At 36.2% G+C, this 14075-nt stretch overlaps 1 protein-coding gene across 1 annotated transcript; it reads right to left on the bottom strand.

Annotated features, from left to right (window-relative positions):
- Positions 1-3874: 3874 nt before the first annotated feature.
- Positions 3875-11525, bottom strand: mRpS30 (mitochondrial ribosomal protein S30). The gene is made up of 4 exons (XM_046611084.1): positions 10878-11525; positions 6081-6679; positions 4274-4667; positions 3875-4149 (listed from the first exon to the last, which is right to left on the bottom strand). The coding sequence occupies exons 1-4, from the start codon at positions 11330-11332 to the stop codon at positions 3942-3944; spliced, it is 1656 nt and encodes a 551-aa protein (XP_046467040.1). The 5' UTR covers positions 11333-11525; the 3' UTR covers positions 3875-3941.
- Positions 11526-14075: the final 2550 nt, after the last annotated feature.

Raw genomic sequence — 14075 nt, 5'->3', positions numbered from 1 at the left:
GTTATAGTCGAGCGGTCGGCTGGTCTTTAATACATGTATTCAGAAACAAAGGCCTTGACATGGACTGAGTTTGCTTCTAAATCCGAACATACAGAAATGTTGAAATGTTCTTAGTGAAAAATAGAAGTTTCGAGAATTTTTCGGAATTTTGATCAAAATCATTAAGTGTGTTAAAATTTTTTTTTTTAATCGGCCTGTTACGTCCCAACCGATAATTATGGCTGCACCCTCTCTGTATCGTAACCTACCAACGTGCAATTATCATAAGAGAGCACGCATACTCGTACCATAGCCTTTAAGAACCATATAGATATAGATTTAGTTATCGTCTTGGTGTGCAATGATCTCGCACCGACAATCGTTCATGTATCATTTTCATTTCTTTATTTTATATCTTCAATTTCAATTCAGACTCGCGAACTCTCACTGACCAAACTTAAGGAACGTGAGAGAAGACGAGACGAGCAGTTCGCAAAGTATCATTCTTAGAATTCAAATTTGCATTCTTGGAACTATCTTGTCAGCATTGCACCGATTGGCCTCTTCAAGACCAATCGTCTTGCACTGACGTATCCAAAGACCAATCAGGAGTCTCTTCCAGACCTCTCACTATTCAAGATCCTTTTCGAATTAGACAGTTGCAAATTAGAATCACTTCAGACATCAAAAGGAACGGAACCGATTTAGACTTCGAAACCATTGCGCACCCCGAAACCAAAAAAACGTCATAGACCAGTCTGCTATAGAACGCTTATATTCAGAAACTCCAAACTTTAGAGCACTAATCAAGTGAATCACAATAAAAAACCCATATCTCGAAAACCAATATAAAGACCATATCATTATTAATAAAGGTGTATTTTAAACTAAAGTGTGTCGATCGAATTATTCAAATCACGCGTAGTGATAGCTGGCACGACCCGCAAGTTCCAGATCGAGACAGGTTTAATAAAGGATTTCTCTCGACGTTCGTCCCAGAACGTAACACTTTTATCGTGAATCCTAGTGAGAACGGTGTTTTATTGGACGAACCCTTACATGAACCATTAGGTCGGATGGAAATGTAATGCGTCTTTTCAATTGGGACACCCTGTATATATTGTATATATTATTTATATTTTATTTCATTTATATTGTAGCGTGGCATTATTGACGCGCGTTACAAACAGCTCCCCGAACCCTAGGCGGAACGCAGAAATAGGGATTTCGCGGTAGTAATCAATAGCAATTTCAAAAGAGAGCGCCAGGACGAGGGTCACGTATCTGAAATTCCGAGTGGGGACATTTTATGGGCCAAAAAATAAGATATTTCAGGATTTTTGTTATTTTTGTTTCGAGTACATGCGACATCAGACATGGGATCGACGGCAAAGTCGACAGCGTCTTGTGATAACGGTAGCGGAGAATTCTGATGAAGTAGTGACAGGAGCGAGGCTACACCGCGAGCGAAAGGCCTTACGCGAGGCTACGGAAAGATTGCCAACGAAGAGCTCTGAGGCGAACGATATTCCCGTTGTTGGCTAGCGAGTCGTAGCCTTCCCGCAGAACACCAGCATCGTCAGCCTCGGGAAGCTGTCACCATGCCACTGCCGAATGATGGAGCGCCGTCAAGCCCGATAGTCAATCAGCGTTCCGCGACAGCGGAAATCAACGTTAGCGATAAGCTAGACTTTCAGAATTTCGTAATCCGAAACCCAACAAGATCTGGGGAACCTTTTGCAACTGATAGCGCCTATATTCGAATTTCAGCTTCGCTTAGCGAAGCTCTTCACTTGAGTCCTGTCGTTATTCGAGTTGAGGATAAAAATTTAGAAGTCGAGTCTAGAAACGTATTAGTGGAATAGAGTCTATTGCGTTTGCTATTGAACTGAACTGAAGTTCAAAAATTGACTTGGAGGATTCTTGGTGTAGCTGCGAAGCGGTAAGCGCTATTAATTCCTAGCGAACCAATTTCGAGATTGACTTAGATCGGCGCATCGATTGACGGTTGGCCATTTTGTAATTGCGTTACTAGGATAGTCGAAACTCGTTTTCCGATCTCCTTTTTTGATTGCCATAGCTTGAGTTTTCGCAATAACGTATAGAGTCAATTTTTTTTTTTTGAAAATCTAGAGTAGTCACAGTTTTGAATATAGTCATTTCGCTTTTAAATTGCATGCAGCCAAATTCCGCTCCACGGGGTCTAGTGACGCTAGCGTGTTTGAAAGTCTCAACGCTGGTGTAGGTCACGTATCACTGTGTGCGAGCGATCGGATAAGTTGTATGTTAGTCGCACATTTCGCAAAAATAGAGTTTCGGATGCATCGCAATTAGTCGCCTTAAGTTAAAGTTATTAAATTGATAATTATTTTTGATTTCAGATATTAAGTAATTTGTGATTAAATTAGCTCCTTGGTTTAGTACAGAACAATCGCGGTTAGCGCGTTCAAGTCATCTCTTGTTTTCGAGTTTTGGCAATTTTGTTTATTATTGAGAGTGCGACTAGCGCAATTAGATGTAAGATTTATTGGATATTTTTCATTTTCATTATCGCAAAGAGCGAACTGAGTGTTTTGTTTTTTCTTTTGTATCGCATTGATTGCAGAATATATTGGTTAATTCTCTTTTTCTAGAATTGCGTAGCGTATCGAGTGTCTGTGCCTTCTCGCCACTAAACTTCCCCTCCCCTCTCCGCGCTACTAAGCTGGCGTGAAGCTGGCCCCCCACTTGCTAAAAAGAATTTGGAAAAATCATAGATCAAAGAACTAGTTGTGAGCTCTGGAATGCCACAAACTGCGATTTGTAAACTCCTTTCTGTTGCGAGAAAATCAATTTTGAAAAGTGGGGGGGAGGGCTTACCGGAAAGTATCCCCCGAATAAAAAAAAATTTTATTATTTTTATACGTGAGAATTAGGAGCTCCTAATATACGTTGGAAACAATGCCGTAGAAACAACCCGTATGGATATGTACACGCCCTATCACGACGGGAACAAAAAAAAAAGTCAAAATTATGAGTACTAGCATGTTGCGTGATTCAAGAGCTTTTAAATACCACTGGTAACAATTTTTGATTTTCAACCCTTGGTGATAAGCCAAAAAAAAAAATCGCCTTAATATTCATCACAGCGAATTCTTTTTTATGGCAATATGTTCAGCGATTTAGGAGCTAACAGGATATGCAAAATTATGCATATAAATATACCGGGGGGGGCCCTTCCCCACTTTTCAAAATTGATTTTTTCACAGAAAAACGAGTTCAAAAATCGCAGTTTGCGACATTGCAGAACTCATAAGTAGCTCTTTAATCTATGATTTTTTCCAATTTTTTTTTTAGCAAGTGGGAGTCCAGCTTTACAGAGGTCAGTAGGACGCCGAATCGGCAACCTGAGGTTTGAAATCAGGCTGGTTACACCTGGGAAAAGTTTTCTGCAATTTTCCTTACCTGTTATGCAAATTCTGGTATTTCTATTGAACATCTTAAGACGCATAATGATGGTGACCATTCCCTTCCGTATCTCGTACAGTAACTTAGATTGATTCTGACACATTTGATATCTTTAGAAATTTTACGACCCATGGCGTTGGATGAGCACCGTTTGCACAATCGGTCGCGCGCCTCAGGCCGAGCAGCAAAGAGTCTGCGGCGCACAGCCGACAGTGCTAACTGTGCTCATCCAACACCGTGAATCGTAAATGGTCTAGGGATATCGAACGTGTCAGAATCAATTTGATTTCCGTACAAGCCACTGATCTGTAGATACAAGCTACTGGAAACACACTCTTACGAATGTGGCATGTTAGCAGTGATTATTATTATCATTATCATTATCAATATTAATATCATTCTTAAATGTTCTTATCTTAATTGGGATACAGAATGAGGTACAAAACTATTCGGCTTACTAACGTATATTACATCATGTGACAAAATAACCAACAAAGATCATTCTCAGCACACCTTCAAGGATAATAGGTTTTTCTGAATTTAATTTTACTCTTGGGTCCACCAGGCCTCAAAACTTTTGGTATATATTCAGGTGCATGATCATCATATCTTCGGCTAGAATGCGTTTTACCAAATTCCCACTGTTTTCGTTTACTGTCCATGAATCTTGTGTTGAAGTAGATTTTGTAAATTCGTTCCCACCAATCAATTTCTTCTCTTTGCCTAGTAGAAACAAGCAGATGTATAAATTTTAGTAACTAAGAACAAACGGTAATATCGATACACGCTCAATTATCGTATTGCATAACATGAAATAAATGTTGAAATTACAGAATAAGAGACTCACCTATGTCTCGGCCTATTGCTGACCATATGTTTGTAATGTTTTTCAAGCCATTCTCTCTTCTCTGAATCTTTTATATCCGCGACCCTTTTCTCATCATCACCCAAATATGGCGTCATATTAACGCCATTCCGTTTCTGCGGTGTATTTCCATAAAACTTGATCAATTCTTTCAATACATCATCATTGAATCCCACAAGCTTTCCATCTGCGATCGTCTCAAACAACTTCAAGGGTCCTGTTTTCCAACATAAATTCCTCCTAGGGTTTTCATCTGCATACTCTGAATGCATCACTGTTGTATTCAATTGGTATGCATAAAACGACCACAATTGTCCATTTGAGATTACAGTTTGCGTTACTAGAGGATATGTCAAGTCATTGAATGTGGAAAAACCTGCAAGAAATCAATTCATATCAAGGTAAGATACAACTTATGAATATTTCGGTTTTTATCTATCTATTCAAAGTCGAAAAATGATGGTAGAGCTTTACATTCATTGCGTATTTTGAAGATTCAAAATCCAAAAATAAAATTTGTTTGTGACTGTCTATTTGTTTTCAAAATATTCAATGACTACATCCACTTCTGCTATCTCATATTTTGAACACAATATCTCTTTAATTCCCCTGAGAAACAATTTTATACAATTGTGGTACAAACCCACAGCAGAAAATGTAAGTGATACGATTGCTGGACTTTTTTGTATAACGAGTCCGTGAACTTTTCAAAGAACATCCATGCTTACTGGAGTGGAACAACAGAGTCATTTCTTTGTGAAAATGAGATTGTATTACAGTAATACTACCAAAGAATGCGATGCTTGTATATCATAATTTGGTACAACGGAGTTTATGCGACAATTTTCATTGCGGCGTTACCATAACGTGTGTGAACCGCCGGACTTCTGACAGTTATTTGCTAATAGTAGTTCGATGGTGAATATTACCAAATTGTAAAAATGGTGATCAAGGTAAAGAATGAAATAGGCAAACAAAACCTTGATAGAAGTGGAAAGTGATCTACTGTTCTTTTCTGCAAACTCGATATGAAATTGTAGGTGAAAGAAACATTTTAATCGCGAGAATGTATTAAGCGAGCAAATATAGTGAAAAACCAATTCGATAAAATACTCTACAAGACTGGGTATTTTTATTTATTCACTTATTTGGTTAATATATTGAGTATAACTGGTTTCAATCCATGATACGAATAATAATTGATACGAATACGTTTGTTCATAACGCTGTCATAAAACCGTGAAACGAGGTATCATTCATATTTTGACTATAATAAAATCCGAAAAACTGGAGAATGAATATCAAATCTTGGATTTATGTAGAAGCAAAACCTAGTGTTACTGAGAGTATAATTTGGTAAAATAAATTTAAACTTAAACAGCAGTATGAGGCAATTGATATGGTTAGCGAAAATCTTAAAAGCAAAGATCAAATTTTGCTTTTCAAAGCTTCCAAACAATTTGCGAGTACCTGGTCAGCGAGCAAAATTAGCTCAAAAACCTTATTGGATCTTAAACACGAAATTTTAATCATTTTTGAAAATTCTGATTATGAAATCTTTTCTTAAATTTTTCATGCCTTAGCTTGTGTTGTTCATTCGCCATCACCATCGCTAGTACAAATAACATTGTTGAAAATTTTTTGAACGGTTTCTTCTCTTTTACTATTCCTTCTGAATTCAATTGTACCTACACAGAAGGGCTTTCACCCGAGTAATATTTACAAATGAACAATTCAATAAATAAACACTTAATACGTTCGTTTGAATTACTAGCAATGATTAGTTTACCTTGATAGCATGCTTGTGAAAGAAGCCAACTATAGGATGCAAATACAGCTTGAACATCCAAGGCTTCATTCTCATCCTTGAAGGAAGATTTTCGAGCATCAATGTGACCACGTCTGTGATATGACATGATACCGAATTCGTTTTTATCGCCAGGCCAAAACCCAGGAATATTCGTCCCATGAAACTCCTTTAAATTGTAGCCAATAACTCGAGGGTCATATCGGAATTCTGGGACTATAAAGTCCGGATTTTCAGATTCACTCAAACTGACGATTTCATTCAGTGGAAATTCATGCCTGAGTTGTAAAGTAGGAGTTCCATGGTATTGGATACGTCGGTCAACTAGGTCCTCAGCGTACTTCGCAAGATAAGTTTTCTTTTTTCTGTTTACAATGTATTTTGGAGGCCACATTCCTCCCGACCACCAAAAAGCTTCGATACGAGGTTCATAATCGACTTGTGCTTCCAATAAATGTGGTGATTCTGATGACAAGGTAGCTAGTATAATTCTGTTAATCTGACCGACAAGTTTGTCACCCATGGAATCAACAGCTGCTTTGTGATCCTCGGCATCGATCAATTCCAATTCTTTATATTTTCTGAAACGAAATACATTAACTGTAAAGCTTTCTTGGCAAACAATGACAATACATAAAAATTCACGTCAACCAGAGTGCCAAAAGCACAGGATGTTTTATTTCAATTTTACCAGCAAACTTGTCCCATGAATCTCAACTGAAGAGATATTAATGATTGATTTAAATATAAGAAGAAGATATGCAGGAAAAAATGGTCCAATACATTCTTAGTTAAATTGAGCCATCTGAATTGTTCTATTTGTTCTAAAGTTATTGATGGACGATGATATTGATTTTTGTAAATAACTCAAAAATAGCTTAACTGATTGTGCTCAAAATGTAATCAGTTACAAAAAGCCATGTCGGTTAAGCTGAGAATTATAAAAATCTAGTGATCCGTTTCCGAGATATCATGGTTGGAACTTTCTTTAAATTCCAACATTCACATAACTCAAAAACTACTAAACCGATTAGATCCAAAATCTAATCAGTTGTAAGTTAAGTAGAGCAGCATTAATTGATCCCATAAATGGAAATCAGTTGATTTGTTCTCAAACCACTGATTAAATTAAATTTTTCTAAAATTCTTCATTCGAACTCATAAATTGGTGGACTCCTGATAAGATACAAATTTCAATTTTTTGCGAGTTAAGAAAACCCATGTCGATTGATATAAAAATCAGCAAAATCCATTTAATTGCTCTAGAGATATTTTCGAGGTAAAATTGATCATGTACATACACAATACACATACCAGGTGTTCATCTATGAACTGAGGAATGAGAAGTTCAAAAGAACCATCTATTCCCATTAACAAAAATTCACCTTACTGAAAATGATCATGTGATAACATAAAAAGTTATAGCTTAAATTCACGTGTAATTTATTGCATGACTTATCTTTTGAATTTGATATAATATATAAAAAATCACGGAATAAATAACGAAGAGAAAATATAAACATTGTGGATATAGAATAGGAATAAGGATTAAAAATAAATATAAAAGCAGGAATCATTAGATGCACTAGTCCAAAAATTATAAAGTGAACTATATAATCTTTATACGATTTTTAATCTAGTATATCTAATAATTCGCGTTTTTGTAATTTATTGTGTGATTTTTAAAAAATATTTTATTGAATTATCAAATAAATAATGTAATAAGTTACATGTGAATTTTAGTCATAACGTTTTATAATTGAGTCAACCTAACGAAACATTTGGGGGAAAAATTACTATTTTGCAAAGTCGTATTGACTTTGCAGCAGTCAAGTTTTCAAAATATTAATACATTTTGCTTTAATATGATTTACTGAATTTCAGACATTTCTGCAACTGTGAAATAACGATTTTCCAAAACGTTGATTATTACAACGTTACAAACTTCAGCCTCATCGAGTACAAGCATTATACCAGTGGTACATGGGTAATGCTACTAAGCACAACCTTAAAAATAGAATGTATCGTCATGAACTTTTCATTTGGATTATGTAAAATTGTAATACATTTGTCAGATAATATTTTACTGTGTAAACCTGCAGACTTCGGTTTGAGACCATGATGGATCAAACTTCTTTTGTTATTTATATCTTACAACAATTACAAAAAATTATTGTATTCTGTCTGAAACCACAACACACTCACAAAGTAATAACTGCGCTGGTGTTTCATGGCTATCAGCCATGCAGCCATTCACAGCTGCGTAGTCACAGTGAAAATAAATAACTAACTATCTCTCGCAAGTTGGGGATAAAGGGGTTGCCGACGCCCCTATGGCAGTGCTCTGAAAAAACGCTTGGGCATGTACAGCATAACATTTTATTCTGATGAATACAGTTTCGTACATTTAAACTGGGCGGTCATGCTATGCGTGAAATAGAAAATGTGGTTTTGACAGAGTGATGCACCTTGATTAGATTTGTTATCATGTTTCTGAGTAAATCCATAGAACCGACCATTGATTTGACCAACTTTAATTATTTTGCCTCTTAATCATGATTTATAACCCATAAGATACATATTACGTACATATTATGTAATTTTTAATGCTCTACAACTTATCAAAATTGGAAAAAAATCGAAGGCGGTCACCTATGTGATGACGTTCTTTATAAAACTAGGGGGGAAACAAACCTGCGATGATTAAAATAAGGCAATGTAAAGTAAGGCTATCTAGAAAGGCCAAAACGTAAAATGAAGATGATAACTTTATGTACGAAATAAGGAGCAAAAACCTAATCCTAGACACAAAGTTGAATCGTATTATCCTATTCAGAAAAAATGTTGTTTAAACATAAATTTTAACCACGACAAAATAATGGTTGTCAAGAATCTTGCTATTTTGCAACTTTAGAATTACTAAACCTGCAGCAAATCATGAATGACGATGAAATTCAACAGATCGGTCTTATTTTATTGCCTTTATAAAAATATTCAAAACTTCTTAAACTTCAATAAAATGAGCCAATAACATGAGCTTCAGAATTACATGACGATTTATTCTAACTATACCACGTTTAAGTGAGTAATGTTGAAACATTAACACAAAAATTTCCAGCAGAGTTATGTGCAAAAATGATAGTGGACTGGAATACATTGATAATATCTTTAATATGTAATCAGGAAAAATTTTGCTACAATAAATTCATTGACTCATCCTGCCAAAAATTTCAGTATTCCCTAACCTCATAACACCAAAATTACAAAATGTCAAACAGTTTTTGAAATCAACGGTGCATTAATATATACATAATATATTTATATATAAGAAGGGGAAGTAAACATAAAAAATTAACAATATTACTTCCAAAAGCAAGTTTGGCTGAATTTGTGAAACACAACTGAAGCGTTTAAATCATTGAGAAAAAAGCCAAGAAAAAAATTTATTTTTCGATGGAATAACGTAATTACCTGATTTTGTTCTCACTTTATTCAATCCACAAAATTCCCTAACTATTGCTAGTTTTTCCAGTAAGCCACCACCCTGGTAAAAGACAGGATTCTGAGCAAATTCAAGTGACACTATCCAAGATATCGCTAATTTGAAAAAAATTTGGAAAATAAACCATTCAAAATGCTAAAACTGTGATGTTTGTTATTCAATTCTAATATTTTTGGTCTCTTTTGAGCTTCAACAAGATCCCTACAAATTATCTGAAAAACAACTAAGAAATCTTGCATTACAGTACAGTTTCAACGTGCAAATGTAATCGTAGACAAACACCTGTGTTGTATTGTACTTACATGGATCTATTTATATACACTACAGAGATAACAAATAATAACATTTTTATCGGGAAATCTCCAGATTGTTTTGGTGAACAAAATAAGTCCAAAAATATTATAATCAGCACCAGAGTTAAAGCATTTTGAACGTTACAATAATAAAATCTGTTTGCAAATTTTTTATACATCAGCTTGCGGTGTTGGAGTTTATGCAGATTTATTTCTACTACGTAGTAGGGGTTTTGTTACATTTATCTTTACCATCATTGATACAAGTAAAATTACTGGTAGTTTCCAAACACTGTGTGTATTGGCTCCACAGAACGAACCTTTACAGGACACGCTACATATACTAAATGTTCGTGTCCCATGAATTATTAAGACAAAATTAAAAATACTGAATAAGTTTCCTAGGCACACCAATTTTTGTGTGAATAGAATATTTCAGAAACACGATCTCTGCTGTGTAACAGATACAGGGAGTATAGTTCGGATCTTTGGACGTGGTTTTGGATAATGATAGAATATGGTCATTTATGAAAATTCTGGCAAATAATCGTTCGCCCACTATAATTTTTGCAAAAAATTCAAGACAAATAATTATTTAGTGTGTTTAAAATGTCCTGTAAAGATCAATGATGTAGTGCAAACAGACTCTTCAATTACCAGAATGGTTTTTTTTTCCTTTACCGAACATTCTATTCTGATTTTATAGCCCACTCACTCATCTTCGTGAAGAAATCGTTATTGCACAACTTGAGAATTATCTGAAATTCAATAGAATGTAACTAACTTTTCTAGGTGTATTAAGAACTAATAAATTTTTGACAATGTCTCGGTACGGTATTATTACTCATCATTCATCCATCCATTTATCATTTTCAAGTTTTCACTCCAGATGATTGCCATGTATTTCTTGAAAATATTCGTTATACAAATTCACAAGAGTGAATGTTTATCAAGATTAGTAATATGATCAGAGGCAATACATACTTGTGACTAATGTGTTCAAATAAAATAACATCCTCGATCCGTTTTTTAACCTGTTGTACCGCTGCGTCCAATTTATCGGATGAGATAATGCGGTCATAATATTTTGGCAGACCTGGTTCTTTAACAATGTGTGTTCTAGTAGTATATTGGGCCATTAATTCCGCGTTGTAGGGTATGGACGATTCACACACATTTACACATCGCCAACCGTAGTAACGAGGCATGTTGATCTTCATCAATTTTTCCTCAACTGTGTTTAGATTTTGAATTTCCTGGTGAAAACGTTCATGCTTTGTTTTTATTTTTCCTTTAGGTGATACATCGTAAATTTGTGGATACTGTGGAATTTCCGAACATTCCTCACTTTGGGTAACGGCGGAATAATCTCTTTTGCCGTGGTAACAAATTCTAACCAATCTGACGCACGATTGTGAGTTAAGTCTTATCAACGACATTTCGCTCACTTTGTTGCGAAAAACTGTTCTACGCTAAGTTTCAAAGTGTCGAATACACCATTTCAACTTTAAGTTCCTATTGTTTATAAACAGGGTCTCGTACGTAAGGGCAAATAGGCTAGTACGCAGGACGATTCCTTGCCATTTTCGTTTCAACCACGTTCCATGAGTTCCATCCCTTACGTGCCGTATTAGCAAGGACTATAAAGGTACCTAGAAAAACATTTCCACTACTGTGACTGGGGCCGCTAAACTCATGGTCCGGAAACCGTTCTGTGCGGAAATCTAGTTACTTTTGACAGCGCCCATCTGAGGTTCCGGCTTCACTCGTTCTGGTGTAACATCCGACCGAAACGCTCATATATTTTATTCCTTCTTACTATTCTGACGTCGTACGGTACCTGGTGAAAATTTTCAGATGCTAGACACTGAAATCGTTCATACAGCTACAGTTAGACTCACATCTAGTTTGGGTCACCAATTACCGATAAAATATTGAAATACACCGGACAACGGTCATTCTATCGCTCTAATCAAACGAACCGAGGAAAGAGTAGTTTGTTAAATTGGCTTACCTTTGGAGAATAATCTGGATGTGATGAATTGCAGCGCGAATTGATGAGAGGAATTAACGGAATGACTGATTTTAATATATTTGGATACTTTGATTAACTTGGATTTATTTTGTAAGTTCAGATTTCAAGTCACAAACAGCGGGGTTACTTAGTTGTTAGATCTTAAATTAATATGACAAAATGGAGCTGGAAACTCGCTGGAGTTTTAGACAGAGTAACTTCGTAGGAAAAGTTTAAATGCAAAAAGCAAAACGATTTTACCGTGATACTGTACCGAGACAAGATAACGAATCTAGTGGTAGAAACCAAGAGGACGATCCTATGATCGGTCACCGTTTTTATGGGTATCGATCGCTGCGCAGAACGATCCCCTTCTTCAACTCTTCGTCAACTTCTGCGCACCTTCCCCCTTTTTCTAGGAATTAAAACTAGGGTACGATATCTTCGTCGCATGTTCGCCCCTGATCTTAGCTCTTTAGCTATTACTATATTGCGAGCCTTTTTATATATGGTATAACGCCGTGTTGATGCGGTGGTGTGGGTTTAGGGTCGTTGCACCATCAGCTTCCTATCTGCGTGGGGTTTGGTGTTGCGGCAGCAAGCCCCCTTGGCCACCGTGCTTCTTCCCCCCTTTTCGTAGGCGTTATGACCTGGGCTGATTTCAGCTGCTATTTCTTAATATGGTGATCACAGTGCACGTGCGCTACAGGTAAGCTATGTTTCGTGGTGTCATATGTCGCGGACGTTAGTGGCTTCTGCACTTTCGGAGTCACGATGCGTTGAGTTCTATAGTCATAGTTTACTTCTTAAATGTTCTTACTATTCTGTTCGTTACAAAGTCTATATATTAAGATTACCATATCGGTTACTTGTTATTTTGTTAGTTTAATAGCGTGTAAATATGTAGAATTGCATATGTGTTATAATTGATTACTATCATTATTCACCTGGAGTACGATAATGATTGTTTATGTGGCACAGTTGCTATTTACTTAATATTAAACCTAATACTAGGATTGCGCTGCTACGAATATTCTTAGGTGTTTGTGTTATAACAACCCTAACAGATTTAGGGTGTTTAACAATATAATAATTCGTAGTTTTGGAGCAGGCTTACATAGTATGTGCTTTCGTATAATTCTCTTCTGTAATTGTTAATTCTTATATTGATATAGATCAGCTTGGAAGATATTGGAACGTTGCTCTTATGTTTGTTGGTTGCCTGTTACTGGGCGTTGCCACGTATACATCTTTGAGTTTATTCCTTGTCGTCGTGGTCGTGCAATATCTGTAAGGAGCTAGGGATATGTTTTCTTACCTCAAAGCTGGTATAAGCCTTGTTCACCTAAAAGGGTTGATTGTTATTGTATTGATACGTTAATTGTAATTCTGTTTGGTTGTTTCGCCTTACAGGATCATCCCGCGAATTGATTTACCTACAATCGTTTTGTCGTTAAGCTTCCTAATATGTTCTACAGATGAGGCTCTGTATGGCTCCACATTGGAGATCTGCATTACCTTCAAGGCTGTGCGCGTTGCCTACAACACGGCGTTACGGAGGATAGTATAATTCATGCTGGATAATTGGTATTCACGCTTTTGAAGGTTTTGCAGTCACCGGTTTTATGGATTATTGCAGCAGTGCATCTATCTTTACATCATATCAGTTATATATGTATCTATGATTTTATAGTTTTCTATTCTCCAGGCTATATGGTATAGCGTAGTTGCTGATAGTGTAGCTCTCAGCTCCGGATGCGCCAATGGCATTGTAGAGTGTTATATAATAATTGAATATAATAGTGTTAGTTAATTATGGTGTTAATATGGTAATGATATATAATAATGTATAGTAATATTATAGCTCTTTGTAGTGCGAAGATCTCGTAACATGGTTTTAGTATTTCAACCGTCACTCGAACATGCAGTCGCTACACTCAACCTGCTCGGTTTTCACTCGAACACAAAACTTGCTCCTGGAGGAGCGTTTATTCGAAAACGTCATTAGGCTCTGGTTAGTGAATTTCATAGTTATTTCCACCTAGGGATATTCCAAATAGTTAGACAGTTGTTTTAATACCTTCTGGTCACGAGATTCTCGTACTTCGAGTTTGGTTAGTCATTGATCAAAGCCTAAAACCCCCCCAAAGTCCCTTGACACACGGTGC

Source organism: Neodiprion pinetum, chromosome 2 (assembly GCF_021155775.2).
Source record: "Neodiprion pinetum isolate iyNeoPine1 chromosome 2, iyNeoPine1.2, whole genome shotgun sequence".
Classification (NCBI taxonomy): Eukaryota; Metazoa; Arthropoda; class Insecta; order Hymenoptera; family Diprionidae; genus Neodiprion; species Neodiprion pinetum.
The sequence above is the reverse complement of the archived record's forward strand: the minus strand, read 5'-3'. Positions and strand labels throughout refer to the sequence as shown.

Bases quoted from the DNA above. Each gene is read 5' to 3' on its own strand.
- mRpS30 (XM_046611084.1), bottom strand. From the start codon at position 11,332: ATGTCGTTGATAAGACTTAACTCACAATCGTGCGTCAGATTGGTTAGA. The intron at 6,680-10,877 runs GTATGTATTGCC...ATTTCGTTTCAG, and splicing joins TTTGAACACATTAGTCACAA to AAAATATAAAGAATTGGAAT. The intron at 4,668-6,080 runs GTAAACTAATCA...GATTTCTTGCAG, and splicing joins TTCACAAGCATGCTATCAAG to GTTTTTCCACATTCAATGAC.